At 42.5% G+C, this 25,914-nt stretch overlaps 1 protein-coding gene across 1 annotated transcript; it reads left to right on the top strand.

The window, feature by feature from the left end:
* Positions 1 to 3,202: 3,202 nt before the first annotated feature.
* Positions 3,203 to 25,569, top strand: LOC117539623 (chondroitin sulfate proteoglycan 5-like; the record flags this gene model as incomplete). The annotated part of the gene is given in 2 exon segments (XM_034205863.1): positions 3,203 to 3,747; positions 24,582 to 25,569. Coding segments are annotated over 2 exon segments (1,085 nt in total), but the record flags the coding sequence as incomplete, so codon positions are not given.
* Positions 25,570 to 25,914: the final 345 nt, after the last annotated feature.

Below are 25,914 nucleotides of genomic sequence, written 5' to 3'. Positions count from 1 at the left end.
GTAAACAAGCAATCTGTATGTAAAAAAACCACCTGTATGTAAATTGTAAATAAGCCATCTTGTATGTCAAATATGTCTTATATGTCTTAAATGACATGATGAATTGGAAATGGGGGACCCTGATGTAAACAAGACGAAAGTCTTTCTCTGGTCTGCATCCCCTTAACAATTGTATGTTTTGAGCTGTACTGTACTGTACCCAATATACAAGCTGTTAATAAACTTTTCAATCAATCAATCAAACCACTCTATAAGGCAAGCTAACAAGTGCTAATATGTAGCATGAATACAACATTTTAAAAACATTACTACAGAGCTTAGATAAAAAAAACAATGGACCCAACTACTGTATCGTTCTTGGAAGGAGGATCTGGTGGATTTTGGAAGCTTTCATTGCTTCAACATTATTTAATTTCTGCACTCATGTTAACAACAAATAGTGGCATTTTCTTAGCAAGGATGTACAAGAAATCAGTGATGTTATTTTGTCTATTGTTGACTACAGGTTCAGCTGTTGCCAATGTTTGTATAACTTTATTGGAATTTTTTATTATGTTACTCGCAGAATGGAAAAAGATAGAGTGGAGGACAGAAGATAGTTGATGAAGGATGGATGGAAAAAGGGTTTGTCATGCATGTCATATTAGGGGAAGGGGACTGTTTATGTTTTTGAGGAAGGATTAAATGTCCCCTAATCCATTATGAGCCCTGTACCCCATTTCATATAATATCCCTAAAGAGGTCGGCCCGGACTGTCACAACAACAGCATGTGACCCTCAATCGGATATGATAGCTGCACAAGGAATTAACCCCAAAATACTGGGGTCGGGCTGCCAGACTGAATTAGTCTTTGGTGTGTGTGTGTGTGTGTGTGTGGTGTGTGTGTGTGTGTGTGTGTGTGTGTGTGTGTGTGTGTGTGTGTGTGTGTGTGTGTGTGTGTGTGTGTGTGTGTGTGTGTGTGTGTGTGTGTGAGAGAGAGAGAGAGAGATACATTCACTTGCATCTCTTGTCAACAGCTATACTGTGTACAGAAGCAGTTTCGTACATTTGGGTCAAATCTTAATGCTTGATTAGTAATGTAACTGATTAAAATGAGGTAAATTACAAATGTTATAATGGTGCATTAGATTTGTTTTGGACTAATTGTCAGACAAGAGTTTATCTTTTCACATTTATATGTTTGATGATATTTTACAAGCTTATTTTTAAACACTTCTTGGGGATGAAAACTGGGAAACTTTGGTGATAAGCGCTGGTCTCTTGGTCGTCTGTTCCACCATTTTACAGACAGAAATATTTTAACAACTACTGGATGCATTTCCATAAATGTTGCTTTCAATGTTCATATTCAACACAGGACCAGTTGGTTTAATTTGCTCTGCTGTGTCAAAATTCCTCACAAAGCTGCCAGCATGATTGCAGAGATGGTCTTTTGGAGTATCATTAAGCACTTATTGCGAGTTTATTTATCACCAAGGTTTCACCTGAGATATGATGACAGCATAGACATCAGTGAGACAACATGAAGACCGATGGAAAGACAAATATCCCACTTTATTAGATTCGGTGGATTTGAAGATACAACTGAAGTGAGCCCAAGATTAAACTTCATAACGGATTTGATGTATTTTGTTATTGTTTTCCTGTCCAGCTCATATTGGCATCACAAAGGGGAATAGGTCAAACCAATCGTCCAGTGAAATCAGATAAAAGCAGAAAGGTCGGCAGTGTGAATGTAATCCTATTGTGCTCATAATGAATATGTGCGGATCTGTGAGGCAGGAATAGAGATGTGGAAAGAGAAAAGAAAGAGATTTCACAGGTGCTTGGTGCTTATTCAAAACCTTTTTTGGCATCATGTTTTCTGGAGGATACATTGTTCACATAGTGTTCCCAATAAATGTCAGAAATTATAGAAAGGGTTCATATTTTATACGATTCACACACACACACACACACACCACACACACACACACACACACACACACACACACACACACACACACACACACACACACACACACACACACACACACACACACACAAAACATCTCCTGTTGCCCAGCCCCTCTCTCTTTATGCTTTTTTGTGTGTGTGTGGAAGAATGCCCACGACCCCCACCACCACCATTACCCTCGGGGCCCTTGGGCATTCATCACCGTGTGCACCCCGACCCCCCCACCCATTTACCCCCCTTTCACCCAGACACCCCCCACGTTTTCCTCTCCTCACCCTCCCCCCTTTTGTTTGCTTCTCTGTGTCACACCATCACACAAAGCTGCTTGTTTTGACGGCATCAAAAAAACACTTTTATTTTTGCATAATCTCAAACTACTACTTCTACACACACACACACACACACACACACACACACACACACACACACACACACACACACACACACACACACACACACACACACACACACACACACACACACACACTGAAGTTAAGCTCCTTCGAAATTTCCCTAGAGGGGAAAAGGGAAGAGTGCTACTCCTATTGAGATCCAACACGGTGATGAATAGCAGATACAGGGAGGAGGTGGACAGTGAAAGAGGAAGTGGATAGATCGGAAAAATGTCCCAAAAGTTGAAGTTGGAAGAAGGTGGAGGAGGGAAGAAAGAGGAAGAGGAGGAGACATGTTTCCAGGAAGGAAGAGGAACAACAGTATCAGGGAATGGTAAAGGTGGAAGTGAAGAAGGAAGGAAGGAGGGAAGTGTAAGGAAGGGAAATGTCTTTGTTAAGGTTTTGGAAAGAGGACAACATTCTGTGTCGATTAAATATATATTTAAATTGTAAAAAAATTACAGTGAAAAGGAGTTTGGGGAGGAGAAACATTGATGCTTTGTAAATATGAAAAAGTAAGAAAAGAGAAAGACATTTGGGAACAATGAATAAGATGGAAGTAAGATGTGGATTTGAGAGGAGAAGAGGAAGAAAACAAATTGGAAAGACGACAAGGAAGTTCAGAGAGGACAACAACTAATGGCAAATATAATATAAGTGAGGATTAAGATGAGAAATATCCGAAACAAAAGATAAACAAATAAAAAAATGACTAGGAAGAGGAGATAGTTAACGCTTAGAAGATCGAAGAAACAGGAGAAGTTTTAGGAAGTAGGAAGGATGGAGTAGGAGAAGGAGGAGGAGGGAAGCGTCTTAGGAAAAGGGGGGAGGAGGAGGAAGGGGGGGGCATCAACAACCATCTTTCCCCCTCCCCAGATGGTGAGAAGGCTGGAGAGCGCGCTGCACTCCACCGTGCGTTTTGTTCCAGCCACAAAGTGCCCAAAGCTCCGATCCGTTCCGAGCCAAAGCAAGCCAAACCGGACCACGGCGTGCGTCCCTCTTTACGCATCCCCCGCCTCCAACCACCACCACCTCCTCCTCCTCCCCGACCGCGTTTCTGTGGCAATGGAGCCGTAACCAACCTCTTAACTGAGCCGAGCGTGAGAAATAGCGACGGACACAGAGACAGCTGAGAACAAGCGGCTATGGAGGAGAAGCGCAGGGAGGCTGGAGTCTAGACAAATTAAAACACACCCGGATTACTTTTTTGCAACATTTTTTAACTCTAGTACCGCTATAAAAGCAGGGATTTCCCGGTTTTATTTTTCTCTCATCTCTATTATATCATTGCACGGTGAGGATGCAGGGGAAGGAGAGGAGCTTCTGCACGGGATGCTGGAGAATAACGCTGCTGTTCTGCGTCCTGGCTCTGCACTTGATGCCGCTGTCTGTCCACGGTAAGAAACTGCCCTTCACCGTGCACTGAAATCATGCAAACACATTTAAAACCCGTCCACTTCTCGAAAAATGTGCTTCAAAATTGCTGCAGCAGCATCTGAGGAGCCAGGGTACCTAAACACACTCCCACAGGGCAGCCAGAAAGGAGGTCAGTGAGCCTCGGATTGTGGGTTAGCAGGCGCTGCACACTCAACTGGTATTGATAGATATTGGATAGTAACATTATGTGACATTATTCTGTACTTTATATTGGTTTTAAATCTCCCACTCAATGCAAACTGAGTATTCAATTGGATTGTGGAGAATCTGTCCTCAGAACATTTGAATAATCCACATTTTGGATGGACAGTAGAGCAAATATTGCCTTAATATGATACTGTAGTAGTAAAATAATCTTGCATTGATATAGTGGACACATTTCAGGGCGAAATCACTATAAAATACTCAGTCCCTGCAGGAATATTTGTCACAGGAGAGACAAACTGAAATGAGGTCACAGTAAAGACACATCTAAGCCCTTATGGATATTATAGAGACACAAGAGGGGGTAACAATGAGGTCAATTTAAACCCATTGGACACCATAGACGCACTGCAAAACAGAATATAATGGAATTAATTCAACTATTGTGAGACCCCAAAGAGATATCTGAAGACATGAGTACAGAATGAGTTTACTATGAGCTCAATGCAGGAAGATTACACAACATGGCGGGTTAAAAATGACAATTTAACTCCACACACCACAGGAAACACCGGTAACACACTACTGAGGCTTTTTTCAGCAAAATCCGGTCATTAAATGAACACTGGATTATTGCAGTCACATTTAAAGCCACAGTCGGAGGAGAAATTACAGAGATGTGTGACAGTGACAGCGTCCAGCCGATGCAGTAAAGCAGATCCCTGGAGGCACACTGGCACTACAGCCACACAAAGGCGAGGATTAGTGCTGGGGGGACTTTATGAATAATGCATGAAGGGATGTGGATGGACATTCTGATACACAGAGGGGGGAAAAACCCACCAGAGTAAACATAAAAAAAAGACATGGAGGCTTTCTTCCCCTCTCTGTCTCTTTGTCTGAGATTCATTGCACACGGCGAGCTACATTACTGTCAGATTAATAATGCAGCAGCGTGCACGGGATGAAATCAGTCTGGCGTTATAATCTAATATAATCTGGTTGATTCCTTTCATTGCACCGGGTACAATTCATGCAGTGTGATGTCAAGGTGAAGCCTCCACTAAATAATATGATGTTTTTTCATGGGTGTTTTATTTGGAGCGAGAAAAATTGAAGATAAGGGGGGGGAAATCCCATTAGAGGAACATCCAAGAGCATTGAACGCTAATCTGAGCCAATAATGATGTGCAGACTGACCAGTTGATCAACTATTACTTTGGTGTGCCCTTCAAATGCCACAAGTTTTAGGGTTTTTTATTTGCCTTTGAAGGAGCAAGTGGATTTATTCCCCATTTACCAACTTAATGTTTTATAGAAATGTAAAACAAATTGTATTCCAAGCAGAGTTCCATAGTTTGTAGTGTAATCCACATGCAAACTGTGGCAACATTGTGTACATTATTTGGCCTGTTCTCCATTAAATCAAAGTTTGACACCCAAGAAGTGGAAGAAATGATCGATGCCATTGGGTGTTGGTTGAATATGAAGCTGCATCCAGTAGGTTAGCTTAGCTTAAAGAATGGAAACAGGTGGGGACGCCTAGCATGGTGCCAAGGTAAAAAAAAAACACCACATTTTTGAATTTCACTTATTAACAAAACGTCCACTTTGTAAATGCAAAAAATTGCTGCAGCAGCAAATGTTCCGTTATTCTGCAGTTCTATTGGTTTGGACATTTCCCAGTCAATGCAATCTTATAAGTAAATTGGATTTTGGAGAATTAGCTTAGCATAAATATTGGAAGCAGGGGGAAACTGCTAGCATTGATTATCCTAATACCTTGCAAATTTGACTTATTAACATGTAAATCAAGAGCTGTCGCCTCCAGGTCGCCTCACAGGAAGAAGACCAATTAGCTCTTCACCCCCCCCCCCCCCCCCCAAGGGATGTTTGCGTCACTTTTCATGGATGCTGCGGGGACTTTGTGTTAGCTTGACCTCAGGTGGATATTTAACAAAAAGGGGTTGGCAGATCTAGTGCAGACGCCTTAAAACTACCTTGGGCTAACCCTCCACCCCCTTCACACACACACACACACACACACACACACACACACACACACACACACACACACACACACACACACACACACACACACACACACACACACACACACACACGCGCACACACACACTCTCGCTTCACCGGTGGAGTGTGGAGTCGGCAGCTTGCCCCACATCTGTGAACGACGCTCAGACGACCAAAGCCAACCACCCCGACTTGACATCAGCCGACCAGAATACTGTCAGTCATTTCCTGCCGGCTTTTTTCTCCGGTGGCCATTTGCAATCCTCCTCGTCCTCTTTCAGTGTGTGTATGTGTGTGTGTGTGTGCGGGTGTGTGTGTTGTGTGTGTGTGTGTGTGTGTGTGTGTGTGTGTGTTGTGTGTGTGTGTGTGTGTGTGTGTGTGTGTTAATACAGATGATATGCCGGTGTCCCTCCCTTACACCCTTCCCCCATGCACCGTTAAGCTAGTAGATAGGTGATTGGCAGACGAATGGTTTCTGCACTGAAACTCATGGACATACATGCCCTTCTCCTCCTCTTCCTCCGGCCTGCTGACACATATCTGCATGCCGGCAGATTATCTTTGATTAAGCCAACCCCCACCATCCCCCCACATGACACTATCCTGCCTTTTTTATTGCAGTGTGCAGAAGGACAAAAAAAAAAAAGAATAAAGATTACCAATCATAAAGACTAATGTCGTCCGTCTACAGCTTCGGTTTATCATTGGTGAACAATGTCTTTTTTCTATTCGCTGTCTCTCTCGCCTCTGCATCGTCTCCGTCGCCATGGAAACCACGCACCATCCCATTGACACCGGCTGGCAGCACAGTTTGTGCATATCGCCGCCATAATGTGTTCACGCTTAGAATGTCATTAGGGCTCAAAACGTTGGCTGAGTTTTGGCACACGATGATATGAGTGGTGGCTCTACGCCTACAGACCATTGCTGTGTGTGTGTGTGTGTGTGTGTGTGTGTGTGTGTGTGTGTGTGTGTGTGTGTGTGTGTGTGTGTGTGTGTGTGTGTGTGTGTGTGTGTGTGTGTGTGTGTGTGTGTGTGTGTGTGTGTGTGTGTGTGTGTGTGTGTGTGTGTGTGTGTGTGTGTGTGTGTGTGTGTGTGTGTGGCAATGGGGTGTAGTCCATCAATACTCTAGCTCTAATTTCTCGATGATATCATTTCCCGTCGTATTGGTGTATTAATTATTTCTGCAGGATGATTTCATGCTCGTTGACTGTGTGGGATTTGCAGCAGATGTACAAATGTCCCTGTCGGCCGTGCAAACATCTCTGTTTTGACTCTTATAATGCAAGAAGGAAAAAATGTACTCCTCATTTCTTAAAGTATTGCCTGAAGCGTTCAACGGGAAGCAGAAGAAGTGAGACAACAAAGTCTGTACATGTTATATCATCTTTCTAAGTGACGGAGTGACAGACATTTAGAGCAGCCAGGAGTAATGTCTGAATATTCATATTTCATTTTGAAAACTTCTCAATCTGCTGAGCATCATTTAAGCAGAGTGACGTTTTTTATCCGGCTGTACTTTGAATCTGATAACAGTCACTCATTAAATCATACATTTTATTGAGTGCACATATTTGGGACCTGAGTTGGGATTTGACCGAGTACATTTCCGCAAGTAACGTACAATGTTGAGGTACTTATTCTTCGGTTGAGTACTTTGATTTTGTATTTCAATATCTTCGCATTGTGAAAGCCCAACATACTCTTCACTTAATCTTCACAAATGCGCAATAAACAAAGTTAAAGATGAATTTGAATGATTATAACGGAAGTATTTTAAAATGTTCTGTATATATTTTGCTGAATTTATAACATTTTTGTAAATTCTCCGGCCAAGATATCCGTGTAGACCATATCTAAAATTGGGACAGCCCTAATACATACATTAAAGACATGGTCATGGTTAAAGGATTAACAAATAGTTCAGACAATTTCCAGTTAATGTCATTCATTTATTTTGCAAAAACAAGAAGATATTAACTTGCTTTTAAACTCTTATTTTCTGCTTTGCTCTGTTTCATATGATTATACATTTGTTTTGCTCTGTTATTAATCAGACAAAGCAAGCTATTGGATCTTATTTTCTTGCATTTGACGGATAAAAAACTAATTAAAATGTACTTGAGAATGTAAATCACCGCTTGCAGCCCATATCACCGTCATAGGTGTTTTTGGACAAAAAAACGAAAGCAAATCAACTTTATTGACAGTCTCTTCTCCCTCAAACCTTTCTCGTAGCACTCCTTTGGGATCTGTTGAGCTAATATGTCCGCCATCCCAGATTAATCTGATTGTCGGGAACTACGTGATCCCAATCTCATTTGTAACATCCTCCCACCTGGATCTGCTGCAGGCCAACATCAGCATATATGATCAGTGCCATAGGCCTGACCCCACCGGCTGCTGTGTGTGTGTGGTGTGTGTGTGTGTGTGTGTGTGTGTGTGTGTGTGTGTGTGTGTGTGTGTGTGTGTGTGTGTGTGTGTGCAAACATACTGTAATATACAGTATGTATGTTAGTGCATTTCAGCCTCCTCTGAGGTGTGCAAATGTTTGTTTTTCACAATTTTAAATATGTGATAACAGACCGTAGTTAAATGCAATGCAGTATATAATCTAAATTGTCCTTCAGTAATTATTTAGTGTATACACTAAATAATTACTGAAGGACAATTTAGATTAACTTGTACTTAACGGTGGGGGTAGGTAATTTCACTTCAGAAAACACTTGTTATATTCCATGGAATGCTCTTAACATCCCGCGATAGCAATGAATACATGAAATGCTTTGACAATAATACATACAAACATCTGTGGGAAGCCGTGGCGCTGTAAAAGCACGACCAATCATCTGAGCCGGCCCGGCTAAAGTAACTGGATGGCCTACCTGCCTGTCAGCCTTCCATCTGGGCACAAACTTATCTCGTGCCCTCATTGGTCATGTGCGCGTTCGTGTGTGTTGGAGGAGGGGCTCTGTGAGGAAGTCTGAAGGAAGGTACTTTCAAATTCTAGCGCACTCGAGCTGGTTTGTCCATTCTTACCTACACTACCTTTAACTTGAGTATTTTCATTGTATGATAGTTTGTACTTCTACTTCACTACATTTTGAAGCCAATATTGTACTTTATACTACTCTACATTTTTAGAACGCTTTAGTTACTTTACAGATTCAGATTATAAGTCATACAAAATATGAATCCACTAAAAAATAAACATTGACTGGTTCTTCTTCTTCTTCTTCTTCTTCTTCTTCTTCTTCTTCTTCTTCTTCTTCTTCTTCTTCTTCTTCTTCTTCTTCTTCTTCTTCTTCTTCTTCTTCTTCTTCTTCTTCTTCTTCTTCTTCTTCTTCTTCTTCTTCTTCTTCTTCTTCTTCTTCTTCTTCTATCAGTACAACTGAAATTCATTTAATCTCAAATCACAGATAGAATAATTGCTGGCACACCGGTTGCTCTGAGGTTTACCCCACAGTCTGCATCATTATCACTTTAAAGCACTCGCTCAACCCTCTTTAACTCCACATGCATCTCCACCAGCCTCTCCACCAGTCACTCAATGTCCTCCTGCTTCAAACAGCTGTTAACCCTTCATAAGTCCAATACCCTTCACTTCACTGTGAGATATTTAGTGTACCGTTATGGTCCAGCAAAGTGTGACTCTGATTGTAAGCTCTGTGTGATCAATAATAGTGAGCAGCCTGTGCCCTTCATGAATTGATTTATTTATTTTGTGTGATGACTCAAAAACTCAGTGAGGTTACAAATACGATGAATCCACGTGACGTGTTTCCATTGTGGTTCAACAAACTACAACCGAAGCCATGTGGAGAATATCCCTCTTCTCTTTTAGGGCTTCAAAACAAGTGATATTAATGACTTAGTTATTGTCTAAACTTTATACATTGTGCTACAGCATTAAAGGTCCCGTGTCATGGCCATTTCTACTGATCATATTTCCATTGTTGAGGTAGAATAGATTTATATTGTTCAATGTTCCAAACTCACATTGGTTTCTCACAGCATCTCTGTATAGAATGTGTATTCACTCTCTGTCCTAAACGGCTTGTTGGAGCTCCTGCCCCCCCCTCCCTGTGAGCCCAGTGTGCTCTGATTGGTCGGGACGTTGTGAGGCTCGTTGCTGCGAGGAGCGGACAGGTTTCCGGGTTGGCGATACAGCGAGAACAAGCGAAACTCATCCTGAGCACACACAAACACTCACAGCCGAAGTAAAACAATAAGTGTGGCTTGATATTGAGAAAGAAAAAGGTTTATAGCGCTGTGAGAATGGGTCTGCGGAGAGCGTTTCTCCGCCATCCCAACTCGTCTATTACAAGCGTTCAGGGAGCTCTATGCAAGTCAATGGGGACTCCCTGTTAGTTAGCCAAGGGGTCCTGGGGTGTTTCTCAATCGCGAGGATGCTGGCTTGGTAGTCGCGTACTTCCAAGTCACTTCCTTCAGAAACGAAGCAAGTATGCTTCCAAGCCACGGTTTCGGAAAACGAAGAACAATGGAACAGGCTAACAAGTGTGCCACTCTCTCTAACAGTTTCAACATAAACTGTACCGAAAATAAATACCTCACGATGTCTATCTAATTATGGACTTGCTTTACTTTCACGGAACACATGTTTGGTGATAACAAACAAATGTAACAAAGTAACATATTTACCAACACATGTTCTACGCCACTATACTTACATTTAAATGTGTGCTGCGTCGGTTCAGCCATTCTCCGCAAGGGTTTTTGAACTTGGTCCGTGCGCAAAGCATTGTGGGGATTTTAAGGACGCGAAGTCTACCTATGTGCAGCCTCGAAATTTCCCCCAAACCAAGGACGCGGCCTCGGTGGAATTCCAAGTATGCTGGAGATTGGAACAGTCCTTCGGCGGCACTCGATGACGTAGCATCCTTGAAATATTGGCTTGGAAGCCAGTATCCTCGAGATTGAGAAACGGCCACTGGTGTGTGAGGTGCTCCGCGGGTTGGTCCATTTGGGCCAAACCGGTCATTTGTTGTTGATTTGGGTTTTCACACGTCACAGAACCCAGGAAGCAAACTATGGAAAATGAGAAATGTCCCCAACGAGGCGTTCTGGGGCAGCACAGACAGGTCTCTTCTGTGTTAGAGTTTTACTCGCTACAGGGTGTACTTTGAGGGGTTGTGACTCTGCAGACCGTTTACATGCAGAAAAACCTTCATAACACAAGGGGACGGGTAATAACCGGAACAGCACGACATGGGACCTTTAAGAAGTCAAACTAATGTGTTTTCAACTAAACCTGACGCCTCTTATAATCTGCTGTATGGACGACTTTAAAGATTTAAATTACAAAATGCTGCTAATCATTTTCATTAAAGTCCAATAAAATCCAGGATGTTACAGAATGTATTCTCTCTTGTAGTGCTCTACAAACAAATGAACACCGACTCACACTTACTATTCTGTTAATAAAATCGACTCTTTTACACGAGCCGTTCTGCAGAATGATTGTTTCAGCTTTTGATCTTTGATTTTGCAGTTTTGAAGTAAAAACTGCAATTCTTAGTTTGAGCTATAATCTTAAATGTGGTGCTTTTACTTGTAATAGAGTACTTTCAGACTTTATTTGACTTAATAGATCTGAATAATTGGAACCCCATTGCTTCAAGGACACTAATGTATATTACGTATATTAGATTCAGTCCAAACATGCACACAGTACATGAGCAAATACAGCAGGGTGCACATACAGTGAACCCTCTGAACCCTGAAGCTCAGTGTTGTTCCTGTGACTTTTAAAGATTACATTCAAATGCTAAATGGTCACATGCACAAGTGAGAGGCGCTTACAACAATACAACATACTTTAACATAGAGTCATGAAGAAATAAAGTAGTGCAAAAGACTGAAATACAATGCGTGACTGCAATCCTTTGGGAGAGTTATCCTTGTTTTTGCATACGAATCTGAGTCAGAGGTAGCTTTATAAAACTCATCTAAGTCCTAAAATGCAAGTGTCCCTTCCTGCAGGTGCTTCTCGTCGTCCTTGTCAGCGTCCAGGTGTTTTCCCCTGCAGGTGTGACAGTTGTTCGGGGTGTCATTGTCTTCGTCCTCTTCGCTAGTCGGTCAGAAGTTTCCATCGCCAGTCTGAACAGTGCCGGCTGCTGCTGTCCTTCCCGCTCAAAGACGAAACAATTATAGTCCTGTATGTGCGATTTTTTTGTTTTTTTTGCTGCAGTGCTGAGTTGGCGTTGTTCTCAAACTCTGGGTGCCCTTGAACAGTAATTTACATGTGTGTGTGTTCATGTAGGCGGTGTGTGTGTGCAGAAAAAAAGATGAAAGCACATTTTGTGTGCGTGCATGCGTAGGCTTGCACCTGTCTCTGTGTTTGCTGTGTATATGGTGTAAATGTGTGTGTGAGTGTGTAATGAAGGTGCTACACTGTGTGTGTGTGTGTGTGTGTGTGTGTGTGTGTGTGTGTGTGTGTGTGTGTGTGTGTGTGTGTGTGTGTGTGTGTGTGTGTGTGTGTGTGTGTGTGTGTGTGTGTGTGTGTGTGTGTGTGAGTGTGTAATGAAGGTGCTAGACTGTGTGTATGTCCTTGGGAAGCGAGTCATCGAGTTCATGCTCGTGCACGATCTCTCCTCTCCGTCTGGCAGCGCACGGTCCTCCTTTCTCCTCAACCATCTTCCCCTGCTGTCATATTAGCATTCAGGGCACTCTCACACACTGATGTGAACACACACTTAGTGCACACACACACACACACACACACACACACACACACACACACACACACACACACACACACACACACACACACACACACACACACACGAAAGCGAACCAGGTCCAGCGGAGAGACAGATCATTTGAGGAGAGGATGGTTTATGTGGACTTGCACTGGAGAGCAGAAACGATTAGAAAAGAGAACATTACATTATTAAGAAATTATCATCATTTAAACTTTTATTTCTTGACAAAATCTCAAGAAATGAAGCTTCTAAAATGTGAATATTTTTTCTAGATTACAAAAAATCTTCTATGATTATATGTTACATTTAGAAAAAGTCAAATCTGGGCTTTTCCTTTCGGTGGCATCTTTCATTTGTTTGACTGATTTATCTAGAAAACACGGGACACAACTTCCCGTGTTTTAACACAGAAATGAATAAGAGCATCTTTCACCGAACATGTCAGACTGACCACATCTGAGTGTAGGGGGGGAGGGGGGTAAAACACAGATGCTTGCATGCTTACACTTGAATATTAATTGACTAACGGTTCAAAATCAGGTCACAAGGGAGGAGGAAAAAACAGGCTGTGTACATTTAAATGCATGGATGCACAGTATGCATAGACTTAACATGCTAAACACACTCGCAGACACACACACACACAAACACACACACACACACACACACACACACACACACACACACACACACACACATCCATCTATAGAGTGGCTTCATACATGTGCATGCACACCTGTCCACACACTCACTGAGGAATTGCACAGTATCACATTTTTCAACCTCATAAAAGTGCAGTTCTTCAGAGATAAACACATTATGATTAGTTGTGTGTGTCCCTGTGTGCACGAGAGTGTGTGTGTGTGTGTGTGTGTGTGGATACAGATCTTGCCTGTTTTTTGCAGCTCTAGGCCGAGAGCGTTTCCATAGCAACACATCCTCGCTCCATCCCACCACCTGTGGAGTCAGAACTGAAAGGATGTATGTGATGGGAGGAGAGAGGAGAGGAGGAGAGAGGAGAGAGGAGAGAAGGGAACGAGAAGGATGGAGATGAAATTGACTAAATGTATGAGATAAGATGGAGGTGATGAAGAGGAGGTGATGAAGAGGAGGTGAGGAGATGAGGCAATGGAGAAGAAGAAACTAAGAAAAGATGGCGGAGAGATTTAGAAAGAGGTTTTCAATTACCGCCAAATGCAGACATTTCCTCCTGATATCGATATTAATGAGCGTTGAGTAGATAAAAAACCCTCATGGCTTATTCATTAGTGAGTAACTGTGGGAACAAGTGTGGTGTGTGTGTGTGTGTGTGTGTGTGTGTGTGTGTGTGTGTGTGTGGGTGTGTGTGTGTGTGTGTGTGTGTGTATGTAGTGTGTGTGTGTGTGTGTGTGGGTGTGTGTGTGTGTGTGTGTGGTGTGGTGTGTGTGTGTGTGTGTGTGTGTGTGTGCGTGGCTGTGTGTAGTGTGTGTGTGTCTGTGTCTGTGTGTGTGTAGTGTGTGTGTGTGTGTGTGTGTGTGTGTGTGTGTGTGTGTGTGTGTGTGTGTGTGTGTGTGTGTGTGTGGTTCTCTTGAGGTGTTTGATGCGTAAGTCAATGAGGGTGAGTGGAAGAGGCTCTCCCTGCCGCTCCACTCACTCGCTCAATGCAGCCGTTTTCATAATGAAATCTTCCCTCCTGTGTTTAATGTCCACGCACTGCAGGAAATGCAAAACTCTGTCACACTGTAGTCAGATGTGTTAAGCACTGAAACCTGAGTAAATGATTTATTACAGTTGCCTAGATTCACTATTTTCCTTCTTTCAAGAGTAAGAAATTACAAACACTCTAAATATCTGATTAAAACGTGTTCAGGTGGGAACACTAAGGCAAAGGAGCTTATGAACAATGTAGAAAGCACGGTTACGTTTGCACTTCCCTCCTCGCTGTGCCTCTTCACTTATTTCCATCTCTGACCTTTCCCTGCAAGGCGGCACAGCACTTCATGACTGATATATAATTGAAGCCCGGCATCACTTTCTTTCTCTAGGTTAAATAAGTGACTGAGGAAAGTGTTGCACCTCGCTCTTAGTAGACCATGTTAGAGATGATGACACATGTCAACGTGTAATGGTGACAGGCTCAAAATAACTTTTTCCAATGTACTTACATTAGGGAAGAGACGTCATCATCCGAAAGGCCAACTTCCTTCAAAGAATCTCTCAAAGCTCACGTATTCACTCTAGCTTTCAAACTCTGATCAACAATTTTAATCTCCTCCATTTATTTGACTGAGTCGAGACAAGCGTTGATGCAGAGGCGGGGCTTAGGGAAAAGGTGTGCATGCGCTCTTGGCCAAGATGTGCATGCAGGTGAGTCATTCTACAGCAGGGGTGTCAAACTCAATTTCATCGCGGCCCACATTCGCATTCAATTCAATTCAAAACCTTTATTTATCCAGGTAAAATCCCATTGAGATCCATGTTCTCTTTTTCAAGGGAGACCTGCAGCAGTAGGTTCCACAAGAAGACATAAACAACAGAACAACAAAAGGACATCATACAGCAAAATGTACAGGGATTACAATTTACATATTTAACCACAAGTACAGGTACCAACAGCATCTGATTGAGTAGCATCCAACCGAGCTTTAAAAACATGTAGTGGTACTAGCTTGGTAATTTTCCATTCTTTTTGCAGACCGTTCCATGTTAGAGGAGCTGCACATCTAAAAGCTTTCTTCCCTAAGACAGTCCTAGCACTTGGCACATTTAATAAAACCACAGCATGCGATCTCAGGCAATAAGTACTTTCAATTCGCAGAGAGATCAGGGAGCAGATATAAGATGGTAGTTTATCCAACATGGCTTTGTAAATGAAAAAGTACCAGTGACTGAGCCTCCGCACAGTAAGTGATGGCATAACCGCCTTGGTATACAGGGTACAGTGATGCGTGAGTGCTTTACAATTTGTCAAAAATCTCAGTGCACTGTGATACGCAGCATCTAACTTGCTCAGGCAATGGGCAGGTGCATTCATATAGATCAGATCACCATAGTCCAGCACAGGTAAAAAGGTCACAGTGACTAGCCTTTTCCTGGCCTCAAGCGAGAAACAGGACTTGTTTCTGAAAAAGAAACCTAGCCTAACCCTCAGCTTTTTAAGCAGGTTATTGACATGAAGTTTAAAAGTGAGACAGTCATCAAGCCAGATACCCAGGTATTTGTAACAGGTAACCACTTCAAGTTGTATTTCTTGCGTAGTTACAATATCCAAAGCAGTCTCTGGTGTATTTTTAGCTTTAGCTTTAGAAAAGAGCATTACCTTGGTTTTATCCACATTTAAAAGAAGCTTAAGCTCAGAGAGCTGAGCCTGAAGGTAAAGGTTGCACTCAAATGGCCGGTTGTAACTATATAAATATATAATATATATATAAAATAATGTATTACATTATTGCCCCTGAATTGGATTATTATCGGATAGGATAATAACTTAGTAATTAACTACGTCTGAAAGCAGAAGTCCAGGGCAAATAATTGCAAGTCTCTTCAGTGCGCATGTCACAAAATGAGATGCATTGTGGGACATGTAGTTTATGGGCAACCTGCTTCTGTAATGTGGCATGTAACCCTATAATATACGTATTATATTCATAAAATGAAGTCGCGGGCCGGATTTGGCCCCCGGGCCTTGAGTTTGAGACCCCTGTTCTACAGAAAAGGTGGAATCTGGGTGATACAAATCTGCTGAAATATATTCCTTCTAAAAACATCTAAAACCTGTTAAATAGCAAAACTCTTAACTTGATGAATCCACAACAAGTAGAGCTTCAATTATTTTCATTTTTTTTATTATTTGTATACTTTATATAACGCTTATTTGTATAGGAATGTCACTGGTGTTACGTGTTACCTGGAAGAAGAGTAACACCAGTGACAATTTGGAGAAAACACCACCATTTTAACAAAATGGCTGCCATGTGTCAGACCAAATATGGCTTCAGTCAATATCAAAATCGTTTAACTCTTCAATACAATACATGTTCCCATTCAAATGTTCACCCCTAGGGCTATGCAATGAGTAACACTAATGACAGACTTGAAAGACTCATGTAACATTTGAAGATAAAATGACACCTTTAACAAACAAAGTAAGAAGTATCTGACTTATGTCTTTGTCCACTGCTCTGCCTCAAATGATCTCTTGTTACAGGAGGCACTTCAGTGACAGTACATTACTTCAAAATAAAAGCGTTTTGTGTAGCAGTAACACCAATGACGTAATTTTGGGTGACTGACATTTATTTGATATTATTAATAATAATTTACGTTTTTATTACCATTTCAGTGTTATATGTAATGCTTGTAATGTTATGTAAATATAAATTAGATTTATTTATTGAAAAAAATATATTTTAAATGAAAACTATCGGCTCCACTTCCATGTATGATCAAAGTGACAAGGCAGTTCCTTGAACTTGGCATTTTAAATAAATTGCAATTTACGTATAAAACCATTTTTTATTTATTTTTTATTTAGTACCATTGCAAAGACAATCTCTATTTATTCAACATATATAATGAATGTGAGTATTAGGTCAACGTCATGTATTTTGGTGTCTGCAAAAGTAAGTGACAGCACTTCCACCTTTTCTGTAGAATGACCCAGGTCAATGCCCTTACCTGTATATGTTAGCGGTAAAGAATGCAGTGTAATAAACTGTTCCATAGTAAAATAATACTTTGAAGGGAGACATTCTGCATTATGAGTACTTATCAAAAGTGAGGTCAGTTTGGCCAAAGGAGCCTCTAAGCTCTTGTTTATATGCCAGTGTCAAACCTTTGCCCTGCTACCCCCAGTCTGGGTCACCAAACTGGCTGGCAGGCCCTAACTGTCACAACCAATCAGATTCATTTTAATACGTTGTCAGAGCCAATCATAGCTCTCCGGGTCACTATGGGTGGTTTTGGTAGGCTTACCCCTCTCCTAAATGATCCGGGTTAAACAAAAGACCCCGAAAGTCGGCCGCTCGCCAGACCAGGCTTACAGCACTTGGCCTTGAGGTGCCGTTACACACACACACACACACACACACACACACACACACACACACACACACACACACACACACATACACACACACACACACACACACACGAGAAGACATTGCCAAGCTCTTCTCATTATGAACATCCACACCCTTCACCAGAGGAGCTGGAAGCCACCCCAATTACCAGTGGGTTATACTGGCAGAGGGTCAACACACACACACACACACACACACACACACACACACACACACACACACACACACACACACACGCTCACTCATATAAATAGTGTCACAGACATGCAGTTTGAGGAATCTCCTTATGTCATACTGTCTTGATTAGCTCATGTCCACTGGGAGGAAAACAAACAGAGACTCTTTTATTTCGCCTCAGTCTGAACCGATCCGTCCCAATCTGACCCGACATCGACCCGTCCACTGATCTGCCAGGTCTGTGGCTCGAACAAAAGACGCTAGTTATTGTTGTTTCTTCCCTAGGGTTGCACTTTAAATCCCCTCAAAACTCTATTTTATGGACATACTCAGTCTTTTAGTGAGACCTAGATTTGAAATGTGTTGTTAAATCACCACTTAGTTAGGTTTCTTATTTAAAGAGGCCCTATTAAGCTTTTGGGTGTTTCTCCCTTTCCTGTAGTGTGTTATATAGGTTTTCTCTCCCACACACACTATATTTTCTACACTAACTACTGCTATGATGAATTCACTTTTTAAGCTGCCACAGAGCCTCCTCAACCTGTCAAAGATACCTCCTCGTTAAACAAATTAGACTAACAAGGCGGGGAAAGAGAGACAACTCCATTTAATTGCATCATTTAATTGGATCTCAACACAGAGATGCACAGTGAGGGTGCTGGCAGACTGACAGCACTGTGGTTTAGACCAGGAAAAGCCACGGCATCCTGAAGCCAAAAAGATTCGCTATCTGTCCACCAAACTTTTGTGTCAATCCATACAAACGTTAAAGTATTTCTGTGTGGACCAAAAGGGCGAGACAGACATTGACTTGTTTGGAGTCATGTTGCTATGACCCAGAGAATTGGGTTTGAGATGCAAAAAAAGCGTCTGTGTTGAACCAATGTTGGGTAACGTGTACATAACTCGACGGATACAGAAAGACATTCAGTCTATTGTAACTTGATTGACAGGTGACTCACTCTCTGCTTGCTCCACCCTTGCTCCACATCTATTTCCAAAACTGGCTTTTTAGGCTCCAAACAAATGCCAAGTTTTATGTAATGGGAGAGTTCCAATCTTCATAATGTCAAACACATACGGGTCACAGACATGTCATATTGAAACAAGGCTTTACTCTTCTACTCCACTAGATTACAAATAATCAACTAATAAGTGATGATATATTCTGATAGGTTGGTCTACCCAGCAGTGTGTGTAATGCATCAATATTTATAATCCAGTGATGTGTACTTTTCTGCGGCCTATGAGTAGTTTTATGTTTTGCACTAATGCTAATGCAAGACTAACTCAAGCAAAGTATGTTGGTTGAATACTTCTTCCACCACTGCCAATATGCAGTACTCGATGATGATTCGGTACACTCATTACACGATTTGGTTATGAAGATGTTCTGCATGCATGTCCTGAACAGCCAATCACCCAAACAGGCTGATTTTGAGGAGCGTGGGCTAAGTGCAGGTCAAATTGTGGATTGTACACACTAGTCATGCATTGGTCTTTTTGTGAGTGTTGTCTTTTTGGTACCAGGTGCTTCATGCTATGATATAACCGGGCCGAAGCATTGTGAGATGTGTGCCTGCTAATAGCAGACGGTACAGAGAGTATTTCTGAGAGTTTTCTCCTCAGAGACTGGAAGATTAAAAGTCCAGAAGTGTCGTTCATGGACACTGAAAGCCTCTCCCTTCCTCCTTGTCACCGTCTCTCTTCATCTCTCACTTTGACACTTCAGTGTTAACTTCTTTCTTCTCTCTGTCATGACGTGTCCCTCGTTACCAATCCCTCCTCATCACCCCCTGTCATCCTTTCAGGGTTACGTGGCAGCCATTACTGTCTGTTTTCCAGCACAGTTTGTATTAATCAAGCTTTCAGTTGTGTTGAAGGGTTTTCCCACCGGGCAAACTCTCACTTAATGAGTGTGTTGCTGTCAGGTGTGTGTGGTTGAGATAAAGCAAACGAAGGCGAGTATGATTGTTTTTTAAAAGAGAGAGGCGGACATTCACGCTCTGTAATCCTGATTTCCTGGTGAGCGACAGGCATTCACTGGAGTGTGAAACCCTTCTGTGCAGATATATACAGCTTATTTTTGTAAGAGTGCTGTTTTTGGCATATTATCCTGGGCTGCTCGGTTGATGTGTAAAACAGCAGTGCATTGTGGATCCTCTGCGGATTAGCCTCAGATCGACCTCGGCTTCAAAGACGCAGATCACTGCTGTCGGCCAGAAAACAAAACATTAAATAAACAGAATCCTTCCTCCTGTCAACACTGTGTGGCCAAAGTGACAGTCTCACGCCTAATGATGACAGAAACCATTACATGCATGAATTCATATGTATTGGTTTGTAATGTATTCATTGATTTATATTTCTTAATAGTAAAAGAGGCCCTGTTGCCTTTTTATGAGTTTTCCCTTTCCTGTAGTGTGTTATATAGGTGCATGTAAATGGTCTGCAAAGGCTAAAATCCTAAAGTTCCCTCCAGAGGAAGTTTCTCTCCCACCCCCCCTCCCCCCTGCCTGAAACGCCTCCATTGAACTCCTTTGTTTACTTAAGAGACATAGTGACATCACTGCATAACACTCACGCTTCTATTGGCTAGCGCTTCAACACATTGTACGTGATAGGCTAAGGGGGCGGGACATCTCTAAGCGGTTGACCAATCACAACAGAGCCGTCCAGCTAACCAATAAGAGCAGACTGGGCTCTGGTTTCAGACAGAGGGTGAAAAGAGGTGCTGCAGCACAGGCAGTATGAGAAAAATAAAGAGCTTTTTGAACATTAAAGAACGCAATATGAGCTCTTTAAAGTAGTTGGTTATGCTTTTAATTTGAAGGCAGGTTTGGACACCAGGTGATTTGAGCATTGTGTGATCAGGTATTTACTGGAAGCGAGTGGAGGGGGGATTCGCAACAGAAAGGGCATACGTTTTTTTCTTACCAGGGAAAGCCACAGGACAAGAGAATAGGTAACAGCGGTTGTTCATTAGACCCTTAAAGGTCCCATGTCATGCTTTTCCTGTTATCACCCGTCCCCTTGTGTTATGAAGGTTTTTCTGCATGTGAACACTCTGCAGAGTCACAAACCCTCAAAGTGCACCCTGTAGCGAGTAAAACTCTAACACAGAGAAGACCTGTCTGTGCTGCCCCAGAACGCCTCGTTGGAGATTTTCTTTTTCCATTGTTTGCTTCCTGGGTTCTGTGACGTGTGAACACCCAAATCAACAACAAATGACCAGATTGGCCCAAATGGACGAATCCGCGGAGCTCCTCACACACCAGGACCCTTTGGCTAACTAACAGGGAGTCCTCATTGACTTGCATAGAGCTCCCTGAACGCTGGTAATAGACGAGTTGGGATGGCGGAGAAATGCTCTCCGCAGACCCATTCTCACAGCGCTATAAACCTTTTTCTTTCTCAATATCAAGCCACACTTATTGTTTTTACTTCGGCTGTGAGTGTTTGTGTGTGCTCAGGATGAGTTTCGCTTGTTCCCGCTGTATCGCCGACCCGGAAACCTGTCCGCTCCTCGTAGCAGCAGCGAGCAGCAACGAGCCGACCAATCAGAGCACACTGGGCTCACAGGGGGGGGGTGGCAGGAGCTCCAACAAGCCGTTTAGGACTGAGAGTGAATACACATTCTATACAGAGATGCTGTGAGAAACCAATGTGAGTTTGGAAACATTGAACAATTCAAATCTATTCTAGTCGACCTCAACAATGGAAATATGATCAGTAGAAATGGCCATGACATGGGACCTTTAAGGATCAGTGTTTATTCAAGATGTCCATGTCAATGCAGGTATGCTCTTTATCAGCACTGTCCTGCTTTTCAACAATAAAATATGATCCTCTTCACAAGACCGAAGATCAGCCACTAGTAGAAAAATCTCAAGGCCACTTTGACAGTAGAGGCGGAGAGAATAAAATGCAAACCGCAGCAGCAGAAATGTTGCATTATAAACAATGATTTATCACAGTGAAAAGCCTATTTATTTCAAATGGAACATTGAAGCAGAGCCAATGTCTCCAGTGCAGATATGCATTAGTTTATTTCAGTAGTTTGATTATTGCAAAGTGTTTCTACTGGACTGGTGATACATCTTCAGTTTCTGTATGTGAACATTAGACTATAAGGGTTTGGTTTTTACAATAACTCTTTTTCAGAAACACATAATACCTCTTCTCTTGCAAAAGGAAGCAATGCCTTGACAAAAACACTTTTAGAGGAAAATGTATAGACTTTTTGTATAGACACTTTTATCTCAAATACCATCTGAAGTATTTCCCCCATATTTGCTAAGGGTTTTTTCTTGTCTTCTTAGGCTTCACATATGATGAAACCCAATAAGACAATCATTTTGTAAAGGTTGCTCTGGTTTCCTGGTTGTTCTCCTGCAGTTTTATCAGTGATGAAGGTATAATATATGGATCATTTCTAGCTGATAGTGTGTTTGAGAGATAACACTTTGGTGGAGTTCTTAATAAGTGACTGGTTCTATAAATGTAGGGTGCACCTCGTTAGAGATTTGGAGATGCCAGAGGGTCGTGATTACAGATTATCTTCAAAGATATCCTCGCAGAGATATCCTCACAAATGCCATTGGTTGGAGGCTGTTTGTCAAAGCTGCTTATACAACCCCCAGTACACGCATGAATTCACCTTGGGGCAAGAATTGAACCCCCAACCACCCAAGAGATGTTGTCCGAAACAATGTGAAGTCAACCATTTTGATGAAAGATATGTCTGATATCTTTATCTCAAGTGTATAGTATATACATCATATTTAAAGTTTTCTTACAGTTGTCGAGACTCTGTTTTGTCTGCGTCTCCTTTGAGATCATCACCTCCCCCCTGCAGGGCACCCCGAAAGTCTCCCAAATCCCTCCTTCTCCAGCCCCATAATCCCTAATCCCAGATCCCTGCCATTCAGATACATTAGTGTATTATTCCTTTAATCCAAAGGGGGGGAGCGTCCATGAAGCAGCTTTTTGCATGACTCAACGAGCCGCCCTCGGATTAAATAATTGACCGAGGGATAATAACGCAGCCAATCACGTCTCGTTTTAAATTGTTTCACCCAATGCCAGACTTCTTGAGCCCACTTTGTCCGTCACATAGTGCAGAAAGACTGTTATTGTGTGGCAGTGGACTGACTTGAAGATCTCTTTGGAAAGAGTGATTCTATGTTTTTGTTTCTTTTCAGATACAAAGCAGATGTTGCATCCAACTGCCCAGTGCTTTTTTTTTGGCAGATATTCTTGGAAAATATAATTTTCAGCTCTTTTGATCTTGGGGGGATTCATTGCTATTAGATTTCAGTGAATAGGTATTTATTTGTATCGCTGAGATTAATAGAGTGATGCAGGGACGAGTCATAAAACCAGGAAATGACTCAGACATTGCCACCTCAAGTTCCCTCGTCTTAAAGTCAACAATATTTTAAACATGTTTTTAGTTGGAGGCCGGAAATAAGGCCTATTTTGTTCTTCAACATGAGATACATCAGTAAATACTCTACTTGTGAATGTTCAGAGCTTCTATATGTCTTACAAGCAGCGGTAGCTAACACGCGACTTGATGAGACTACTAAACGTTATCATGCCGAAAACATTAGCCCCCTTTAGCTTAGCGATTGCTACGTGATGCAACGTTAGCTTTTTACTTCAAAAATAAAAAAAGTCGTTTTAATATGTGGAGATTATCCTGCCGAACAAAACGTGTGTTTGCCACAGAGCTTATTTCCTGCAATATTCGACAAACAAATTACTTTTTATCGACGGTCCACTTGTGATGCTACCTTCCGGGTCAGTCTTTAAAAGAAAGTAATCACTACACCACTCAATAGAAATTCCTGTACTTCTGGAACTGACAGCAAACCTAACAGAAGAAGATGGTGGCGTTTTTCCTGCTCTGTCCCCAGTTTGTTTTCAACCCCTCGAGTCTTTCATTTTTCATAGTAATGGTTGCCGCATCTTCTGATTTCACGTTGGTTTGTGTGGGTTCAGCATTCTTTTTTTTTTCTACTGCTCGCTACACAGAGGGACATTTTTCTAAAGCTGTGTGCATGTTTTCCAAGCACTTTCACTTGTCAAACACTTTGTCAGATCCACACTTTCCGAGGATATCATTATTCGCCAATGTCGTGAGCGAAATGTCCATAAAACAGACACTCATTATAAATCACTCTGCAGTGCTGATTGTCTCTACTTCTGCATATAACTCGGAAACAAGAAAATAGTTAATTTGAAATACATAATTTGCCAACATGTCAAACGGTGTTCATTTTAGGTCTATTAATCATCCATTGAGATCATACAGGGGCTGCATTCATGAAAACATTGTATGTGAACAGAGTTAAGTTATTTTACTTACCTGCATATTTATAAACTCAAAAAGGGTATTTTCTGTCATCAATTGTATTTATTCCTTTACAGTATTTCCGTATTTAACATTGTTGGTGCTCTATGTGAAACCAGCAGCATTCATCTTGTGTTACTAATCATCCATACCCTCCTGTAACTGGAGCTCAATAGAGAATTTAGCAGAGCTGATCGATAAAAACAATGAAGTCCGAGGGAAACCCTTTCCACCTCTTTGCCAGAGGTCTTTTTTCAACTGTGTTTCTAGGTACTAAGAAACTTTATTTGTGTTTGTAGGAAATGCTGCCGGGACCAATGCCACTGAGCAGGACAAAGCGGCCAATGTCACCGCCCTGCTTAACGAGGAGGAGGGGCCTGTCAAGGTCAATGAGGTCGTGGTCGCTGTAACCGGGAGCTCGGCCAATCTGGACGCTGTCAATCAGAGGGCGGGATGGACCCCTCGCGCCGGAGAGGAGGAAGACGACCAGAGCAGCGGCATGTTCGGCGAAACTCTGATTCCTGCGGTGGACGAAGTTGCCGTTTCCGCTCCACCTCGCATCAGCCCCGATTCTGCCGAGACGGACGACCTCCTGCTTAGCAACCCACCCGGAAAGGACGTCCTGGAAGAGAGCAAGGAAGTGGAAAAAGAGGAGGATGAGGATCGTCTGCCAAACACCGACCCACCTTGGATCAACGCCAAAGACACCGCCGTGTTTGATCTTGACCGCCTCTTCACCACCACCGCCGCCCAGCCCTCGGTGCCCTCTAACCCTGACGTCCTCCACGTGGACTTCTTCGATCCCTCCTCTCGTGGGCGTGGCCTCGACTTGGCCCCGCCCTCTCCTTCATCGCTGGCCCACGAGCTGCAGGGAGGCGACTCGACCTCCTGGGCGATGCCGGAGAACTACGACTACCTCACACCGTACGAAGATGGCGTGTCCCCCACTGCCGATGAGTACACCTACAGCACCACCACCGACACCTACGAAAGCGACGATGATCTTCGACTTGCCGCTGGATCTCCTTCTCGCTCCAAGCCTCGAGCACCAGGGTCCGGGTCCATCATCCCTGGGGCTTCAGTTCCAGGTGCAGGAGCTCCGGTACCAAACGTCCCCGCAGCAGGAGGTGCTCCAGCTTCTCTGGACGGGTCAGACGGGATGGGTGGATGCCGCGTTGGTTTCCAGATGACGAACGGGAGTTGCCGCTCTCCCTGCGACATGCTGCCCAACTTCTGCTTCAACGGGGGGCAGTGCTACCTGATCGAGACCATGGGAGTCTTCTGCAGGTATGACACAAACACAAATGCATACTGCATTCACAAATCAATTCAGTCTATAACATTACAAGCATTTCAAGTTGCACATATCTATTCTAATTCTTAACGTAATCATATAAATACAGATGTTTCATAACTTGCCTCTTCCAATTAACACATTTACTTCAGTGTCAAAGGTAAACAAGAAATACTTTTTATTTGGCACCAAAATGTTGAAATTAAACAGAGACGGGCCAAGATGCAAATGCGGAAATGCCTAAAACTTGCATTCTCTCTAATATCCTGCAGGGGGCGTTTCCATTCGTTTTAGAGTCTGATTGTATAGAAGTCTCTGAAAAAATAGATTTTTGCTCA

Source organism: Gymnodraco acuticeps, unplaced genomic scaffold (genome assembly GCF_902827175.1).
Source record: "Gymnodraco acuticeps unplaced genomic scaffold, fGymAcu1.1, whole genome shotgun sequence".
Lineage (NCBI taxonomy): Eukaryota > Metazoa > Chordata > Actinopteri > Perciformes > Bathydraconidae > Gymnodraco > Gymnodraco acuticeps.
Note: the sequence above shows the minus strand (reverse complement) of the source record. Positions and strands in the feature narration are given on the sequence as shown.